Below are 20,167 nucleotides of genomic sequence, written 5' to 3' on the forward strand. Positions count from 1 at the left end.
TGGGGATATATATCCAATCTACGTATCTCTGTTCACACTGCTCCCACTGGGGCTATATATCCAGTCTATGTATCTCTGTTCACACTGCTCCCATTGGGGATATATATCCAGTCTACGTATCTCTGTTCACACTGCTCCCACTGGGGCTATATATCCAATCTATGTATCTCTGTTCACACTGCTCCCATTGGGGATATATATCCAATCTATGTATCTCTGTTCACACTGCTCCCATTGGGGCTATATATCCAATCTACGTATCTCTGTTCACACTGCTCCCATTGGGGATATATATCCAGTCTACGTATCTCTGTTCACACTGCTCCCATTGGGGCTATATATCCAATCTACGTATCTCTGTTCACACTGCTCCCATTGGGGCTATATATCCAATCTATGTATCTCTGTTCACACTGCTCCCATTGGGGATATATATCCAATCTATGTATCTCTGTTCACACTTCTCCCATTGGAGATATATATCCAATCTATGTATCTCTGTCCACACTGCTCCCACTGGGGATATATATCCAATCTACGTATCTCTGTTCACACTGTTCCCATAGGGGATATATATCCAATCTATGTATCTCTGTTCACACTGCTCCCATTGGGGATATNTATCCAATCTATGTATCTCTGTCCACACTGCTCCCATTGGGGATATATATCCAATCTATGTATCTCTGTCCACACTGCTCCCATTGGGGCTATATATCCAATCTATGTATCTCTGTTCACACTGCTCCCACTGGGGCTATATATCCAATCTATGTATCTCTGTTCACTGTGTTCCTATCACCCCTGCAGGCAACTGCCATGGTGCTTCAGACTAAACGAAGCAAACAACAATCATTAATGAGGGAGGGCATGGATTAAAAAATGTCAAGTTCCTTCTATATAGTTACCATCATGGTTACCACCATCACCACCATTACTATGGTTACCACCATCACTGTGATTGCCATCATCATTATCATCATCACTATGTTTACCACAATCAACATTGCCACCATCATCATAATAGTCATCATCATCATTACCATTATCATCATCATTTTTCATTAAGGATTATCAAAGTGTTAATATATTAAAACCAAATAAACTATCTTGGAACATTTTGTATGTTTTAGAAAAAGTAATTGAGAGGTGGGTTCAAACTTAAGTCCTGCATTTTAATTGTTAGATACAGAGCTCAGCTTACCTTATCAAGTTCATCTGAAATCGCAATACCTGGGATTTAAAAGAGATTTACAAGATAGTTTTAGAAGCAATCCTTGATAACCTAATGCTACAAACAACAAAAATTCTAGACATAAAGCTAGTGTGTTACCTATTCAATGTGAATTTTCATTGGTTCTTTAAAAAAAAAAGATATGTCCACTCTACTTATGAAAGCATATTAGGAAATAAACTCAATGATGACTGCCAGCACCTGCTAGTGCTGCACACTAAAGGAGGGAAGAAAACAAGCAGGTGTTTCCTGAGGTTCTCAGAGTCAGAGCCAACTTGCAAGACAGTCATGGAGATGCTTGTCAACTCCATCCACCCCACCTCAGACACCTTTATTACTTTTGTTTTCCTTCCTTCCTTCCTTTCTTTCTTCTTCCTTCTTCTTCCCTCTTCCCTCTTTCCCTCCTTCCTTCCTTTCCTCCCTCCCTCCCTCCCTCCTTCCTTCCTTCCTTCCTTCCTTCCTTCCTTCCTTCCTTCCTTCCTTTCTTCCAACTTAAAATGTTGTGGGTTTTTTTCTACGTTTTGTGTTCTTACCAGGCATTCTCTTGGGGAGAGTTCTTTTTTAAATACCAGGGCTCCTTGCTGAAACATGTTTACTTCACACTTAATATAAGTCCTTTCTACTAACCCACACCAACATGTTTCCTTCTCTAAGAAAAATTTCCTGTTAGCATTTCAGTCTCCCCTTCGTGATCCACTGTTTTTTATAAGCTATGATAGTATGCCAGGTTACGGCTAGGAAGAGTCTCCATGACTGGGAACTTGATTCATGTTTCTGTCAGATGGAAGAAATGAGCTAATGTCAAGTCAGATGAAGAAGGATCAGGAGACAAGAAAAAAATCTGAAAGTTTAAAGTGCAAGGGAACACAAGAATGTCAGAATGGGATTTGAAGCTTAAGTACAGAAGAACCTGTGGGCAAACAGGAAGCAGCTGAACCAGACAGCAGGAAGCGAAAGCAACATAAGGAGAGAAACCTGACCAAGAGTCTCAGAGTGTTCAGTTTCTCCTCCTGCATACATAGCAGAACCTGCAGAAGGTGTCTAGGCTGCTCAGCCAGTCCCCACTCAACCCACACCATCCTAGTAAATCAATCATACACAAAGGAGAACACCACCCATTTCTTCATCTCAGTAACTGGCTCCATTCTCCTTATAGATGAAACTCAACATGCAACATATCTAAAAATGCATTTATCACAGCAATAGTCCACAGCAATCTCTTTTATAATAGTCATTGGTGAGGACAGGGATAATGGCTCCATTGATAAAATGTTTACTATGAAAGTATGAAGTCCTGAGATCAGAACCCTGGCATTTACATAAAGCTCTAGGCACAGCTTTGCATACCTATATGGGAGAGCTGAGTCAGGAGGATCCCTGGGGCTTGCTGGTCAGTCAATCTAACAGAGTTGATTACATCCAAATTCAATGAGAAACCTTATCTCAAAAAAAAAACAAAAACAAAAACAAAACAAAACAACAACAACAAAACAAACAAACAAAATAACAAGCAGAAAGCTATTAAGAAATGCATCCCATTTTGACTTCCAGCTTCTAAACACATGGGAATACATGTACACACACATGCACACACACATTGTTGGTGACAGCTAATAATTTATTTGTTGGAGCAGAAGATGTAACATCATTAAAGAGCACTAGCTGGTGTTCTAGAGAACTGATTTCAGTCCCTAGCATCTTTGTGGTGGTTCACAACTATCTGTGATTCCATTTCCAGGGAATAGAATGCTCTCTTCTGGCCTCTATGGGTACTAGATACATGGTGCACGTGTATACATTCAAGGAAAACACTCATTGGCATAAAATAAAATGATTTGTCACTGCACTGAAAGATAGTCTAGCTTCTAGTTTAGGGAGGGGTTGGTGATATAGCCATAACCATGATTCAGAGACACTGTACTGCAAGGGGCAAAATTCCACAAGGCACCAGCATGAGAGCTGTTGTACCCTCATGCAATAAAAGATCAACACATAGCTGTTGTGCCTTGGTGCCCCGGGGGACCAGCCTGGGAGCTGCTGTGCCATGGTGGAGAATGCTTCACCATCAGGAGGAGGTGACAGATCAGACATCTCCCAGCTTTCTGGACAATTATAAGCAGTTCTATTGGTTTAGCATACATCATACATTTGTGAAAGCTTGGTCTTTTAAAAACACATAGAATTACAATGGTTGTTGTAAATAATCAAAATTTAAACAAATAAATAAACTCTGGCACTCCACATGGACTGTATTATGGTTTACAACACACATAAAGCACAACATTGTAGATTATAAAAGTATGTCTTAAATGCTGTTTGCTTTTAATACAATTCTACAGAAATATTCCTTTATCACATTTATCCAAGGTCATGGCAGAACACCTTAAACATAAACATTAAGAGACTAAATCCACATCAACATATAGAGAAAGGTGGTATAGATGCTATGAAATGAAATTCTCATTTGAGGTCACAACACGTAGGTTCCTCGAGTTAAATAGTCCACAGTAAATTGCATGGGATTTCTGATTTTCCTGATCTTTTTAACTTGCTGTTTAGATACCTTGAACCACGGAAGTAATTTTCTGATCTAATTTTTAGACAGCTCTCAGTTAATTTTTAAATTTCTTTTAGACATCAGATTTGTGAACCTGGTATTCATAAAGACAGCACCAGCATGCCACTTACATTAGATAAATGTCAAGAACTTAGTCATTTAATGCATAACTTATCTACAATGCAGCTGGTTACTACCAGCAAAAGTCAGAACAAAAAGCACAGCCCCAAGCCTGTGCCAGAGGATACATGGTGATTTTGTGGTGGCTGGCAATGAGTGCTGCTTTCCAGAGTTGGGAAATGTTCAGCCATGGAGAAAAAAAGGGAAGGCATATTAAGCTGATGAAGTGGTGATATGCCCCAGCAGAAACTCAGTAGCCCCAAATGGAAAACTAACTTGAGAGGAAGCCCTTTCCCCTTATCCCTTTAACTGTTATGAGAGTATAACGACCATATTTTGTGGAAATACCAACTATCAGATGGTCTTAATCTTTCCATATTTTGATTACTTTGCCTATAAAATTATTCTAGTAAGTATTATATTAGATATAATTCACTTAACTTTCTGTTTTCAGTGTCAAAAGGCATAAAGCATTTTTCATTTCATTTTTAATCAAAGCTTATACTGATTAAAAGTAGTTGTAGGAATTTTAATGAGACTCTTCTCTATGAAAGCAAGGAGCTTTAGCAGGAGCCTTGTGTTTGAAAAATCAAGTGAGACATTTTTCTCAGGGCCTAGAATGTCCACAGCCCTTCTCTCTTAAAAAGAAAGGGTTGTAATAGTTCAGCTTTTCATCATCTCTTAAAAGTTTACAGAGGTTGAGGGTCAGTACTAAAACAAATATACAAAGGTAGCTTGCTGTAACACTCTACATCGAAGGGTTACATGAATTCTAGAAAATTCACACTGAACTACAAGAGGGAATGTCTCAATGGAGAATTGAATGTGGTCTGGCCTAGGGGAATGACAATTCCCAACCAGAAAGACTCTGTGAGGGTCAGCTTCTCTTCTCCTGAAGTTAAGATGGGCTCAGGACATGGTAAAATTGGAAGGTGCTTGTCTAGTATGCAGGAAGCTCTGAATTTGATTTGACACACCAACTAAAAACCAAGACACAATCAATCAATCAATGCTAGCACAAACCATCTCCACAGTTTCCATTGTGGAGCTTCCACAGCTTCCAATTCACTCTAACAGCCGAAGGGGTTTCAGTAGCACCAGGAGTCAGCTCCTAAACAGACTCCCCAGGAGTCTAGATATCAAGTGTATTCCCTAAGATGTGTGATTTCATCAAGATGGGCATCTACCAGGCCGAGAGTTAGAATCCAGCTACAGCTACAGGAACACAAGTGGCTTTTAACAATTCTCTCCACCTTGGTCAGCATTATTCATTTCATGAAAGTAGGTCAGGAAATTCCCATATGAAATGATTCTAGCTCTAATCCAGCTCCCTACTGGGGAAAACAAACCTACATGATTAAATACAGAGACATGATCTTAAAAACTTTCTTCATGGAAAGTCTCTTTCCAATTCTGAGTTAAGGTGCAGAAATAGAGTACATACAATGGAAATGCTGATTTGGGAATTATATGAATAAACTCTGCACATTTATTCCAGGCGTTTCCATGGAGACATCCCATTGTCAGCTGGGAACTAGCTAAGGTGGGGCTAACTGCACCACAGAACTTGATAACTAATAATCTGCCCCCCACTTTTAGAATTAATGAATTTAAAACACTGTAATAGATCATACTTGCAAAAAAACCTACATACATCATGTGGTTGATCAAATGCCCTTTAACATTTGTCAGTTAAACACTATTTAGACAGGCTGCTTTTAGGCTGCTTGCTTGCTATTTAACTTGAGACGGGATCTTATATTGTAGCTGAGGCTAGCCTTGAACTTAGAGGAATTCTGCCTGAGTATCGTGTACTCTACTTGCAGACATATGTCACTGAACCCAACAGAACTGAGGGATTCTGATTTTGATAGGTTAGCCTTGTAATACACTAAATAATAAATAGTCTTGTTTTAATAAACTGCATATGGCCTGTTATGTCCCAATGTTCCTATTCTATGTACACATACATTCACAAATATGTCTATTCCCCCCTCCCCTCTTTACTCACACACACACACACACACACACACACATACACACACCTAAAAGAAACCAAACCAAAGTGACTCTCAACTCCAAACTACTCTAACTACAGCCTTCTCTTTGATCTTCCCTTTTAAAACAAAACAATATAAAATCAGGAAAACCAGGGTCTCATGTAGCCCAGGCTAGCATTAAAATCAGCATATGAAAATCAGCCTGTCTTCCCAATGCTGGAGGTACAGGCAACCACCCCACAACTGGCATTCATCTTCTCTTCCTACGAATATGCTTTCCAAGGAGATTGGCATGACTCAGCATTCCCTGCTTCTACCCACCCCACTTCCATCTACTACATGCTGGATGCTCCTTTCTGTCTTTTCTTAAAACTGTGTTTGGACAAGAAACATCATAGCTCCTGATTATGAAACCAAACCAAGAACTTTTCTATTGTAAAATATAGTTTTTATATTTCATGTCATCAAATCTGAACCTGTTTCACACAGGAGGAAGAAAACAGCATGAATTTTATAGTTTTGAATATCAAATGTCCCTTTTAGAAATTCTATTGTATTATATGGCTGCACTACCTATCAATTAAAAATACCTCTGGCCTATAGGAAAGGGTAGAACAGAAAGTGGGACATCCGGGAGGCAGAAAGAATTCTGAGATAGGACCAGGTACAGATCTTTTCTGGGTGCAGAAAGATGCGTGGTACCTAAGCACAGATAACCAGCCACATGGCAAAATATAGGTTAAAATAAATGGGCTATTTAAAGTTATGTCTAGTCAGAAAAGAGTCTAGCTATATGGCCAATTGTATTTGTAAATATATTTTGAGTCTGAGTTTTATTCTCTGGGAGTACGGGACTTGGGGCAAGAATCAGGCCAAACATGTACAGTCCTCCAAAGCCTCATGGACTGAGTGCTTAATCCAAAACTGGTGGAAAACAATGGGGGAATTGGCAAAAACTTTAGAAGGTAGAGTCACAAGTAGTGACTTTAGAAGGAAGGTCACTAGGAGTGTGCTTTTAAAGGTTGTAGATGGCTCCCAGTCCCTTCCTTCTTATGTGCTTCCATCAACCTTGAGGTGAAGGATGTCCTCTATCACATATTCCAAACTCCATGATGTTCTACAAGAGTAGAGAAAGTCAAGCAACAACAGAAACCATGAGCCACAGATAACTCTGCCTGCCGTAAACTGTTTTGTCAAGGAAACTCTGCAAGGTGAACTAACACCAAGTAGAAAACGAGAAACTTTCAATTATTCCCAGACAGCTAATCAAAAGCAGAAGAATGATTCTCCTTATAGCATATTCAGATAAAAGCACATGGGAAAATGATGTAGTTTCCAGCTATCCACTTGTTAGAATACCACCCCAATGGTCAATGGTAGCTCAGCCCAGAGACAACTGCCCATATAACATGTGTGAATCTGTCTTCCTCTTACAGACTTTATCTAGCATTGCATACACACCGGTAGTGAACAAATTCCTGTGTTTCCTTGATTTTTATGAACACGTTCTTGTTTTCTTTTCATTCAATCTCCCTAGAGATTCATTTTCTTTATTCATTTGATCATTTTACTACATGAATCTCAAATGTGTGTGTTCCATGACTTGTGAGTTTCTTTATTAGTACATTAATGACTCCCATATCTTTATTTGCAACTTCAACACCACCCTAAATTACCACCTGATATATACCCTTGGTTTATGGAAACTCAGGGCAGTGGCCAGTGGCTGACTCTGTCCAGATGTCCCACAGCATCCAGAAGCAGAGTTTGAGGTGTAATGCTACATTACCTCCAAACTCCTGAATTCTCATCTATTCTTATTTAGGGTACAGGCCCTAAACAATCTTGCTTATGAACAATACCTAAAGCAGAGGAAACTAATCACATTATTACCCCTATCCTCACCTTTCCTTCGTTAAAATCAGCACACCTTGGCCCACAGAAACATCTCAATTAATGTAAAGCGCACCATTTTTTCATTTGATCCAATCCTATGGGTACTACTTTATTTTAGCTTGACTTCCCCTCTGTCTTTGCCTTGAGATTTTGAGCAAACCAATTCTGTCTGACACATTGCCTCAGTATAATGACTGTACAACACAGCCTGGTTGGAGGTTACTCGCTTTGAAGCACTCCTAATTCCCCGTTCTCACATTCATCTCCAGCAAGCCTTCCAGCTTCAGTGTCTTGCCTGATCCTTTTTTTTTTTCAATTTTTTTATTAGATACTTTCTTCACTCTTACATTTCAAATGCTATCCTGAAAATCCCCTATACCCTCCCCCCACCCTGCTACCCTACTCACCCACTCCCACTTCTTGCCCCTGGCATTACCCTGTACTGGGGCATATAAAGTTTGCAAGACCAAGGGGCCTCTCTTCCTAATGATGGCCGACTAGGCCATCTTCTGCTACATATGAAGATAGAGACACGAGCTCTGGGGGTGCTGGTTAGTTCATATTGTTCCACCTATAGGGTTGCAGACCCCTTCAGTTCCTTGGGTACTTTCTCTAGCTCCTCCATTGGGAGCCTTTTGTTCCACTCCATAGATGACTGTGAGCTTCCACTTCTGTATTTGCCAGGCACTGGCATAGCCTCACATGAAAGAGCTATATCAGGGTCCTTTTAGCAAAATCTTGCTGGCATATGCAATAGTGTCTGTGTTTGGTTTGCCTGATCCTTTATGTACCAATAATACAAGGCTTTCCCTTTCCCGTGTGCCTTGCTGGAGCATCTGCCCTCACGTCTGACAACAGTCCATCCTCATGGTGTGCTCTGGACTGCTGTCTCAGTTTATCTTTGTGCTTTTTTATGAAGTTACAATCTACACCCGACTACCTCTTCAATCACATTCTGCAAAGTGTAGAAATGATCATTTTCATACTGTAGCTTCAGCACTACATGTAAACAAGAAGTACAGGTCCATATCTTTGTTATTTCTCAATGGTATTAAATGAATGTGGTAATAAATGAGCCATTGGTTGTTGAGCAATCTACCCCTACCTTTTCTCATGAGTTGCTATGCTCTAGCTCCTCAAGCTGCTATATCAGAGAAGACTTCTTTTCATATGCTCACGATTGACTGACTACCAAAATTCGCGTTACGTTTTATCATGACTGAGTCTAAATTGTTGTTATCCATCTTGCTGCATTGACATCTGTCCTGTTTCCCAACAGCTGGGTGTCTTTCCCTTTAAAAGCTCCAGCAAGATTTTCAGATGAGCTGTGGTAAACAGGGCAATATGTGGATGGCCTAAATATGCCCATTCACTACTGCCTCTTCCAAGGAAGCTGCCAGATGCCAGTGATGATCAGGCTCAGGAATTACTGGGAGCCTTGCCACCAGAGAAGCAGCAGTGCACTGGTGCACATGATAGGAAACAAGCTGCCTTGTCACTTGACTTTGTTCTCAGATTTACCTACTTGTTTTTAAGCATAGTCTTCCAATGTATGTCATTGTCAGAGTAAAATCTCCTGGCAAACCAACCCATGATCAACCATCTTATATCAATGGCTCACGATTAAGGAATCTGAAGCCAGATCAGAAATGAAGGCAGACACATCACAGAGAAGATATATGTGGAAGACATGAAGCCAGCAAATCATGACTATGCTCAGTGCTAACTATTGCCAAGTCTTAGGGAGTCAGAGAGCTAAGGAAGCCTTGTCCTTAGAGTCCTCTAAGTCAAAAGAGGAGATAACGGACAAACAGATAATGGCAGGTAAGTGCAGTAAGGAGACTCAGAATGCCAAGTTCCAATTCAGTCTAGAGCCAGACAACAGCAGAGAAGTCATCTCAGAGGATATGTTTGACACAAAGCAAAGTCGGGCTTGTTAGAAAGAGAATCTATGCCAGTAGGTGAGATTTAAGGAGAATAACATAAGCAGACAAATGACAGGGATGCACATTAATGGAATGTGGTACACCTGAAAACCATAAGACATGCCATTAAAGACATGCTAAGGACAGACCTTACCATGAGCTTCTAAGGGGAGACATCTGAAATAAGAGCCGGTCCTGTACCTCAGAGACACCATGCCTGCAGTGTGGGCCTACTGGAGAAACAAGCTGAGTGTGAGGAAGGCTAGTTTTCATCCCTAAATTATCTCCATACTTATCCTGGGTTCATATGTTAGCCAGCATTCAGACTCCCTTGCAGCTTGTGTAGAATGCATATAAATGTGATGAATGCCACTTCATGGAGAAACTGGGCTCCCCAGGCTCCTATTAGTAATGATTCAATATTAAGGTATGAGCTACAAGATTCTGATAATAAGAGAGAAATAAATCAAATTCAAATTTTAAAAGGAAAAATGGACAGGATTTGGAAACTTATTTGTGGTGGGGGAAATGTAAGAAAGAGAGAATATAGAAGGGGTTAATGAGCAAAGTAACACCACCTAAGATAGCATGCCAAAATGCCACCTCCAAGAGAAGTTTCATTCTTTTTACATATAATGAATGTAATATGGGATACCTGATTGGAGATATATGTCAAGAATTTACTTCTATGAAAGTCCAAGGAAGAAAATTTGGATGTGAAACAAACACATTTGAGCAAGGAGTTTGTTAGCGATGAGTAAATAATGAGAGAGGCTGAACTGGACAGAGTAAAGAGCAGATTCAAAGGGTGAATTACAGGATACAAAGATTCTCATTGGAGACCTACAAGAAACACTGAGGGCATCCAGTGCAGGTCAAGTGTCTGCCAGCTCCCCAAAGGTCAGAGGTCAGAGAGGCCAAAGAGGTCAAAGAGAAACCATTCAATAGTTAATAACTACTGGAGAAGTTTCACTGGACAAGGACCACAAAACATACCATTCTCTTGGGCAGCTGAATTCAATGGGTGATGCTATGGAAAGTAACTTCAACAGAGTCACTGATACCTTGAGGAGTAGAAGGAAGCCCACAGAATGGAGACACCAGACACTAAATATCCTTTTTGATACTTTGTATGTGAAATGCTGAAGGAAAGCTGAGAGGATATATGTTATCCCCTTTCCTAACTTCCCCTCTGAAAATCCCCTATCCTCTCCCTGCTCCCACTGCACCCCAACCCATCCACTCCCATTCCTGGTCCTGGCATTCCCTTTACTGGGTCATAGAGTCTTCACGGGACGAAGGGCCTCTCCTCCCATTGATGACTAACTAGGCCATCCTCTGCTACATATATAGCTAGAGCCACCGTTTCCACCATGTGTTTTCTTTGATTGGTGGTATAGTTCCAAGGAGCGCTGGGGTTACTGGTTAGTTCATAATGATGTCCCTTCTATGGGGCTTCAGTCCCCTTCAGCTCCCTGGGTATTTCTCTGGCTCCTTCATTAGGAACCTTGTGCTCTGTCCAATGGATGACTGAGAGCATCCACTTCTGTATTTGCCAGGCACTGGCAGAGCCTCACAGGAGACAGCTATATCAGGGTCCTGTCAGAAGGCTCTTGATGGCATCTGCCTAGTGTCTAGGTTTGGTGGTTGTTTATGGGATAAATCCCCAAGTGGGGCAGTCTCTGGATGGCCATTCCTTCAGGCTCTGCTCCAAACTTTGTCTCTNTAACTCCTTCCATGGGTATTTTGCTCCCCCTTCTAAGAAGGACTGAAGTATCCACATTTTGGTCTTCCTTATTCTTGAGTTTCATGTGTTTTGCAAATTGTATCTTGGGTGTTCTAAGTTTCTGGGCTAATATCCACTTACCAGTGAGTGCATACCATGTGTGTTCTTTTATGATTGGGTTACCTCACTCAGGATGATATCCTCCAGATTCATCCATTTGCCTAGGAATTTCATAAATTCATTGTTTTTAATAGCTGAATAGTACTCCATTTTGTAAATGTACCACATTTTCTGCATTAATTCTTCTGTTGAGGGACATCTGGGTTCTTTCCAGCATCTGGCTATTATACATAAGGCTGCTATGAACATAGTCGAGCATGTGTTCTTATTACAAGTTGGAAGATCTTCTGGGTATATGACCAGGAGAGGTATTGCTGAATCTTCTGCTAGTACTATGTCCACTTTTCTGAGGAACTGAAACACCAAACTGATTTCCAGAGTGGTTGTACCAGCTTGCACTCCCACCAGCAATGGAGGAGTGTTCCTTTTTCTCCATATCATCACCAGCATCTGCTGTCACCTGAATTTTTGATCTTAGACATTCTGACTGGTGTGAGGTGGAATCTCAGGGTTGTTTTGATTTGTATTTCCCTGATGATTAAGGATGTTNAACATTTTTTTCAGGGGCTTCTCAGTCATTTGGTATTCTCAGTTGAAAATTCTTTGTTTAGCTCTGTACCCCATTTTTAATGGGGTTATTTGAGTTTCTGGAGTCCAACTTCTTGGGTTATATATATATATATATATATATATATATATATATATATATATATTGGATATTAGTCCCCTATCTGATTTAGGATTGGTAAAGATCCTTTCGCAAGCTGGTGATGGCCTTTTTGACAGCGTCTTTCGCCTTACAGAAGCTTTGCAATTTTATCAGGTTCCATTTGTAGATTCTCAATCTTATAGCACAAGCCATTGATGTTCTGTTCAGGAATTTTTCTCCTGTGCTCATTCTTTGAGGCTTTTCCCTGCTTTCTCTTCTATAAGTTTCAGTGTCTCTGGTTTTAGGTGGAGTTCCTTGATCCACTTAGACTTCAGCGTTGTACAAGGAGATAAGAACGGATCAGTTTGCATTCTGTGTGCGTTCTTAGCATTTGAGTGTGCTGCCTGGTACAGCAGTCACTCCTCCCTCATGTGGAGATCAAACACTGGAAATGCAGTGGTTCACTCTGACATGTGCTGGGAATTAAAATTCACACTAACATTTGAGGACTGAGAACTAAGAAGTGAAGATAATAGAGCCCAGTGAACATTTTATAAGGAACACAAATAAAATTGATAATCTGCACATTAGGGTAAATATCTCACTAAAATTATTTTCATGCAATAGTGTTCATCTTCTTTAATGTGTTTAATTGAAAATAGAAACTCATATGTGTGACTTATCTTACATTTCTATTGCACTGTACATAGGTGAGCATGTTGTAGACTGGTAAGTAACTCTGTTATGCAGAATAATAAAAAACAGTTCTCAAGATTCATGCTAGTATAGTTTCTCTTTCCCGTGATTCCAAGTAGAACTACTGAATGTGAAGAGATACTTGCCTCTATCCCATGGACTTTGCGCAAGTAGGGAGAGAGATTAATCTGTATGAAACTGATCTGACTGGGTACACCCTTTGCAAGAAGGTGAAGCTTCAGAGAGATGTTCCACCATCTTCTATAAAAAGTAGTAAGTGGCCAAGGAGTGGCATAGCTGAGTCCTCAGGAAATACTCTGAGGAACCACCAAACTGATTCCCGGAGTGGTTCTATCAGCTTGCAATCCCACCAGCAATGGAGGAGTGTTCCTCTTTCTCCACACCCTCACCAGCATATGCTGTCACCTGAGTTTTTTATCTTAGCCATTCTGACTAGTTTGAAGTGGAATCTCAGGGTTGTTTTGATTAGTATTTACCTGATGATTAAAGATATTGAACATTTCTTTAGGTGCTTCTCAGCCATCCAGTATTCCTTAGTTGAGAATACCCAGAAGACTCTCCAACATGTAATAAGGACACATGCTTCACTATGTTCCTAGCAGCCTTATTTATAATAGCCAGAAGCTGGAAAGAACCCAGATGTCCCTCAATAGAGGAATGGATACAGAAACTGTGGTACATTTACACAATGGAGTACTACTCAGCTATTAAAAACAATGAATTTATGAAATTCTTGGGCAAATGGATGTATCTGGAGGATATCATCCTTAGTGAGGTAACCCAATCACAAAAACCACACATGGTATGCAGTCATTGATAAGTGGATACTAGCCCAGAAGTTCGGAACCCCAAAGATACAATTCACAGACCTCATGCATCTCAAGAAGAAGGAAGACCAAAGTGTGGATGCTTCGGTCCTTCTTAGAACGGGGATCAAAATACCCATGGGAAGAGATACAGAGACAAAGTGTGGAATAGACATAAGTAAAGGCCATTTAGAGACTGGATCCTCTGGGGATCCAGCCCATATACAGTTGCCAAATCCAGACACTATTGTGAATGCCAAAAAGTTGCTGGGGCCTGATATAGCTGTCTCCTGAGCGGCTCTCACAGAGCCTGATGTAGGAAGACCAGATAGGAACCTAGAATGAACAATAAGGCAAGCATTTGCTTGGCACTGGCTTGTTTTACAGGACACTGTTTGATGGATATGTATAAGAGTCAGTCATGTTCTTCAACCATCCTTTTTTTAGCTCATGTTTATAAATAATCAAGAAACTGTTATAGCCCAAATTACTTCCCCAAGTAGTCAGATTTAGAAATGTTAGAGTCTGAATTTTGTCGTATTAATGAGATCAAACTCCTTTCAGGAACACAATTCAATAATAAGCTGAAAGCGCACTTTACCGGTTTTTTGTTTTGTTTTGTTTTTTGTTTTTTTGCTTACATCTGAGCTTCTCAAAGATTCTCACTGTATAAAAGTCTAAAAGTGGAACTAGTTTTAAATGAAAATGATATTTATATAAATATATAACACATAAATCTATGTATAAGTGTACTGTCTAACAACACAATATACATAGGTATGTACATTTTAAATATTTTTCAAAATATGTCATGGGACAATGATAAAATTTGATATATGTATTTAGTAAAACTGTACCATTAGAAAAAAACTATAGCTACATTTCCGAATCATTAGTCATTCATTCTGTTAAAAGAAAATTTTAAGAAAGACAGAGGGGGGTGGGGGGAGAAACACCTATATAGACAAAGATAAGAATACCATGAGTTTGTTTCTAAAATCATAATGTATACATCTACAAATACAGTATACATTCACCAAGGCACAGACTCAAAAATGTTTGTTGGATTGCTGATGCAGTAAGAGTGGTACTGACTGAGAATCTTCTGCATGAAAATCATCTTATTGCACTTCCCCCTTTCCCCATGGAGGCACAGTGACATTTCATGGAAGGAAAGTTATTTATCTGTGGTAGCACCTTGTAGATGACACAGAAATCCCTATGCCTTGCCCTCAGACTCTAGATGTGGCTTTTGGAGAAAAAGGAAGTTGCATGACATCACACTCAGCTCTGAAAGGAATCTAAGAAGAACTTGATCCAGTTACTGCTCTGCAAGAAGTTGATAGACATGGACAACTTATGGAAGTGAGAGGAGTGCTTTCCAGTGAGAATGGACAAAACAGTACTCTCAACATAGAAGATTGAAGAAGATAGCACTAGATGTACATTAGAGCTATGTGACGAAAACTATGCAGGGCATCAGAGTCCAGCTGCTCCAAGAGGTCCTATAGCTCCTGCCTGCTCGCAGATCTGTTCCATGGCACAGTCAAACTTCCTTTCAAGGCTTGCTCCCTTTGCACTCCTTAGCCTTACACAATGATAATGAGGATGTCAGAAATGGATCACTGCCAACAGTGATGGATGTTTCTACTTTATCATTGCCTCTGGACTTCAATTATTGTCAAGAAAATGAACTTACTTCGAGAGAGATTCTCAAGGGCTTTCCCCAGCTTCTTGCTCTCTTGAAGGATGTGGTTCAATTCATCAAAATCACGGCTTTGTGGTTTAGTCCGCCAGTTCCACTTAAGATGGTCTACTGACCTTGGCACTATGTTTAAAAGAAACGGTTATTTCATAAGCATGTCGTACAATGATACAAACTCACCATTTATCATTTGTGCAAGACTGCACCAAGGTCAATACATGGGATTAAAATGGTTAAGCTGGAGATGCTTTTCCTGTGAGTAAACAACAAGGAGATTTAAAATTTGGTCTGAAGAAAATATTTGAATTTAATAAATAGAAGAAAATATGGCTGAATTATGTAAAAGGAAAACTGAAGTACTAATTTAAACCTAATTACTTCTCTGACTTAAGGGGAAACATTAGGGAAATGTTTATTTTGTATAATGCTATCAGCCTACAAATATTTGCTAACTTCAACAGCAGCAACTAGCAGGCATGCTTAAGATGCCATTTGCATGTCTTCCGAAAACACAAGACTGAATGTTTATACACATACCATTATTTTGCCTATGTACACATTAAAATTATTTTGCAGTTAATAATTATCGTTCCTTTACAAAAATAAATTGAGCATGTAGAAGTTATTAGGCAACACCTTTTTTCTAAGAAGATATAGAATAATAAGCACTGGTGGGATTTAACAATGGAGAGAAAAGATGATTCGTATCCCTAGAGAGTTACCTACACAGAGAGTAGGCTACAGACAGAGTGGGCTACAGACGGAGTGAGCTACAGAAGGAGTGAGCTACAGCTGGAGTGAATGGGCTACAGCTGGAGTGGGCTACAGACAGAGTGAGTGGGCTATAGACGGAGCAGGCTACAGATGGAGCAGGCTACAGACGGAGTGGGCTACAGCTGGAGTGGGCTACAGCTGGAGTGGGCACTCACCATTCTATTTAAGGATGAAACTGTCAACTTAAGGAGCATCAAGTCAAATCAATCGTCAACTCAGGGAGTACCAAGTCAAATCAATGAAATATGACAACTTCATTGTTCCATATTTAAAGAGTCAAATTATAAAGTCCAGCAAAAGACAACTTTGTATATAATGACATAAAAACCATGATAGTACAAGTTTTGGGAGACAAAAATGAGAAATCACGCTAACAAGATGCTTCCCAACAGCAGTATCTGTCCTAGACAAGAGAAGAACAAGTCCTTAAAAACTCTGACAGAATGTTACTTCTAATTCAAAACTTTATAACAATCCTAGATCCAATTGATATATTTCAAGTTCTTGGGAGTTTCTATCATAAACACTTTTTCCAAGAAAGTTGTCAAAGGATGTGCTCCATCACAATGAATAAATAAAGCAGAATCCTTAAAGAGTTTGCAGGAAGAAATGGGTGGATTTTTAAAGAATGAGAAAGAAAGAAGTCTTGTGATATAACAGTGAAGGATGGTACCAACATACAGTTGCAAATTTTTTATGGATGAACAAGTTGAGAACGGAGGAAAAGGCAAAGAGCTGTAGGAGGAGGCCTCCCAATGTCTTGAATGACATAAAATAAAACCAAATAAAGTGGCATAAAAGAGAAGATGAGTTAGCTCCTATTGAAAAACACCTTCAGCAGGACTTGAATGAATATAAAGAAAGCAAGTCAAACAGTGAAGAGAATGTTAATTATTATTCTAAAAAATTAATAGTCTGGCTAGGTGATAAAACATTAATAAAGTTGTAATAAGTTTGTTGCAGAATACATCTTAATGCAACATTTGAAGTAATCACATCCCTCTGCTGTCAGGATGAGAGCTAATGTGTGTAGAGCAAGACCTGAAGTTTAAAGGGTTAAAAGCAGTGTTAGAACTGTACATTCTCAGACTAAGAAGCTAAAATAAAAATTCAAAACGTTAAAATTGACTCCAGTTAGAGTTAGGAAGGAAGAACGACAGCACCGCATTGCAGCTCTACTTTATAGGCAGGAGAAGGAGTCTCAGCTGAAATCTTGATGGCCACATTGTTAACCTACTTTGAATACTTTCTTTGATCAGCAGTTTTTATCACAATGTCATCTAATTTTCTATAAAGTTATGAATCACAAGATCTTCCCTTTCAATTTAGAAAGAAGTATAATAAAACCATAAATACTCCAAGTCCATATCCAGACAGCCACCAGACCTTCTCCTGAATGCTCCAAGTGGACAAGCTCAGGTGAGAACAGCAGAAGACCTGTCTGGCCTTTTAACCCCAGATTATAATAATCTACACACACCCTTTAAGGCACTGGGTTTGAGGGTCTTCACATAACACCAAAAGTTTCCCCTGTGACTACAGAGAAACTGAGATCGGCTCCATTTTTTGTATCTGTAGCCTGTGGTGATTCATAAATATAATGACTTAGCATTGGAACCAATTACTGAATGACCATGGTCACCTTATGATAATGAGCAGGTTAGCTGTGCTTCCAATTTCAGTAGCTGTTCTGATAAGTAACAGAAAGGCTTGGAAAGTCATCAGTCCAGCATGCAGCCTTGGATGGTAGCATTGCTGTAGGATTCTGGGAGACTGAAACCTTACTGAGGTTTTACTAAATTTTAGAACTCAGTGCTACAGTAAAATCACATCTTAGAAAATTTTCTCAGCTTAAATGGAAAACTACAGAAGAGTATCCTAACATAATATGAGTCAGAGGAGACAATGACAGAATTTGAGACCACAAGAGCAAGCTCAGTCCAGCAGAGGTGGACTTTACTTCCCTTATGTTGCCATAACACGGCCACCATGCCACTTAACAGCCACACTGCTGACTGAGCAGGAGCAATTTTTGAAAATTTCCTTATATTAATCAAATTCTAACTCACTTGACTTCCATTAGTTGTTTATGTCCATGACTTTAAAACTTTGTTCCTCATATTAACAATTGCCTTTTAACAAAAATTTTATTGTTTTACATCATAGTGTATTTACATCATTTCCCATCCCCCTTCCTTCCTCTATGCCCCGATGCACCTTTTTATTCCCCCTCAAACCTATAGCCTCCTTTCCTTTAATATATAAATGTAATATATGTGCTGTTTCCTTTAATATATAAATATAGCCAGTTCAGGCCATTATTGTTACTTGTATGTATATAATAAACCAGGGCTGACAATTCATATTAAATAAATAATTGAGGGGCTCTTCTCTGGGAAAGACTATTTTTCTCACTCTCAACAGACCTTGCTGATAACCAACAATTCTCTAATTGAACTTAAGACCTGTTCAATAAGAGGAAAAGCATGCCTGATCCATCCATCCATCCATCCATCCATCCATCCATCCATCCATCCATCTATCCATCCATCCATCCACGGGTAATGGTAAGGTCACATGTGAGAGGAGAACCTGCAATGACCCTTCTTCTAAATGAATATAATCCCTTATGAATTTTTAAGAACCAGTTGTCCAAATTCTTTTAAGACAAAGTGAGGACGCGGTCACTGACAAATCTATCGCTTCAGAATGGAGTCCAGAATCTTCAGCCAGAGTAATACTGACAGGCCTATCCACTCTGCCTTTTTGTCTCTTATTCAACTGTATTTAGAAAAATGCAAAATAACAAGTATTTAGAAATATCACATGATTTTCACAGATGATACACTATGCATATTTAAAAGAGAGTGGATACATCTGTGCCTTATATTTATTATTTCTCTGTGGTCACAACACACAAAGGCTTTTCCAAGCTTTATGAAATGCTCACTGCATTGTCACTTGTGATAAGACTACTGTTCAGTAGCATGCCGCAGCTTCTTGATCTTTGCTAGAATATAGTTCTCAACTATTAAATTGCCCACAAAGATGATTTACATCTTTCAATCCTTCTTTCTAAAACAATTTGTGCGCCATGCTTTCCTTTTAAGTATGCCAGGACATGTCCATGATACTCTAGTGCTAGTTTACTGACAGTTGATCATGGTGAGGTACTGTGTCACTTCTGCTTTCTGCACTTACAATTTGTAAGCACCATACACTCTTTTGATGTCTTCATTCTCTTGTATTTATGTAATTGTTACTTATATCCTTATGCATCATCCTTTGAATTTTATCCTAAAATTTACCTGATAATATCTACATATCAAGGTACCACTTTTTATATATTTTGCAATAAAATGTAAAAAGAAAGAGAGCATCAGGGGAAATGGTTGATCAGTCCATACATGATGGCACATGACTGTTTGTAACTCCATTTTCAGGGGATCCAATGTTCTCTTTTAGACTCTACAGATAGCAGATATTCACCCTGTATATGGACATATATGCAGGAAAGACATCATACACATACAATAAAATCTTAATTAAAAAATAATAAATAAAACAAAACTGCAATATAGTCCCCCAAGTTCAAAGAAATCATTAATAGGATTACTGACAACTGGCTTCAGTTTTTTATTTTATTCTAAACCAACATATTTCTCTTGGCTTTCTTTTTAAATTATGTATATTTTTGTCTTATGTACATTGGTGTTCTGGCCTGATGTGTGTCTGTGTGAGGTGTCAGATCCCCTGATACAGGAATTCCTGGCAGTCATGAGTTGCCATGTGAGTGCTGAGAATATGAACCCAGGTCCTCTGCAAAAGTATCCAGTGTTCTTAACTCCTGGGATATCCCTCCAGCTCTCTTTTCAGTTTTCTTAACTAGATCATGAATTTGAAATGGCAAAAAAAAAAAAAAAAAAAAAAAAAAAAAA

At 39.3% G+C, this 20,167-nt stretch overlaps 1 protein-coding gene across 2 annotated transcripts in view; it reads right to left on the reverse strand.

Moving 5' to 3' along the window:
• Positions 1 to 20,167, reverse strand: part of C22H8orf34 (chromosome 22 C8orf34 homolog) — a 168,107-nt gene that overhangs the window by 44,783 nt on the left and 103,157 nt on the right. The window contains exons 4-5 of one of the 2 annotated variants that reach the window (XM_029533318.1): positions 15,450 to 15,578; positions 1,205 to 1,233 (exon numbers count right to left, since the gene is read on the reverse strand). In XM_029533318.1, coding sequence (XP_029389178.1) covers positions 1,205 to 1,233; positions 15,450 to 15,578 — 158 coding nt within the window. The remainder of the gene's footprint in view (positions 1 to 1,204; positions 1,234 to 15,449; positions 15,579 to 20,167) is intronic. The other variant, XM_029533319.1, reaches the window with a different exon arrangement.

This window comes from Mus pahari, chromosome 22 (genome assembly GCF_900095145.1).
Source record: "Mus pahari chromosome 22, PAHARI_EIJ_v1.1, whole genome shotgun sequence".
Taxonomy (NCBI): domain Eukaryota; kingdom Metazoa; phylum Chordata; class Mammalia; order Rodentia; family Muridae; genus Mus; species Mus pahari.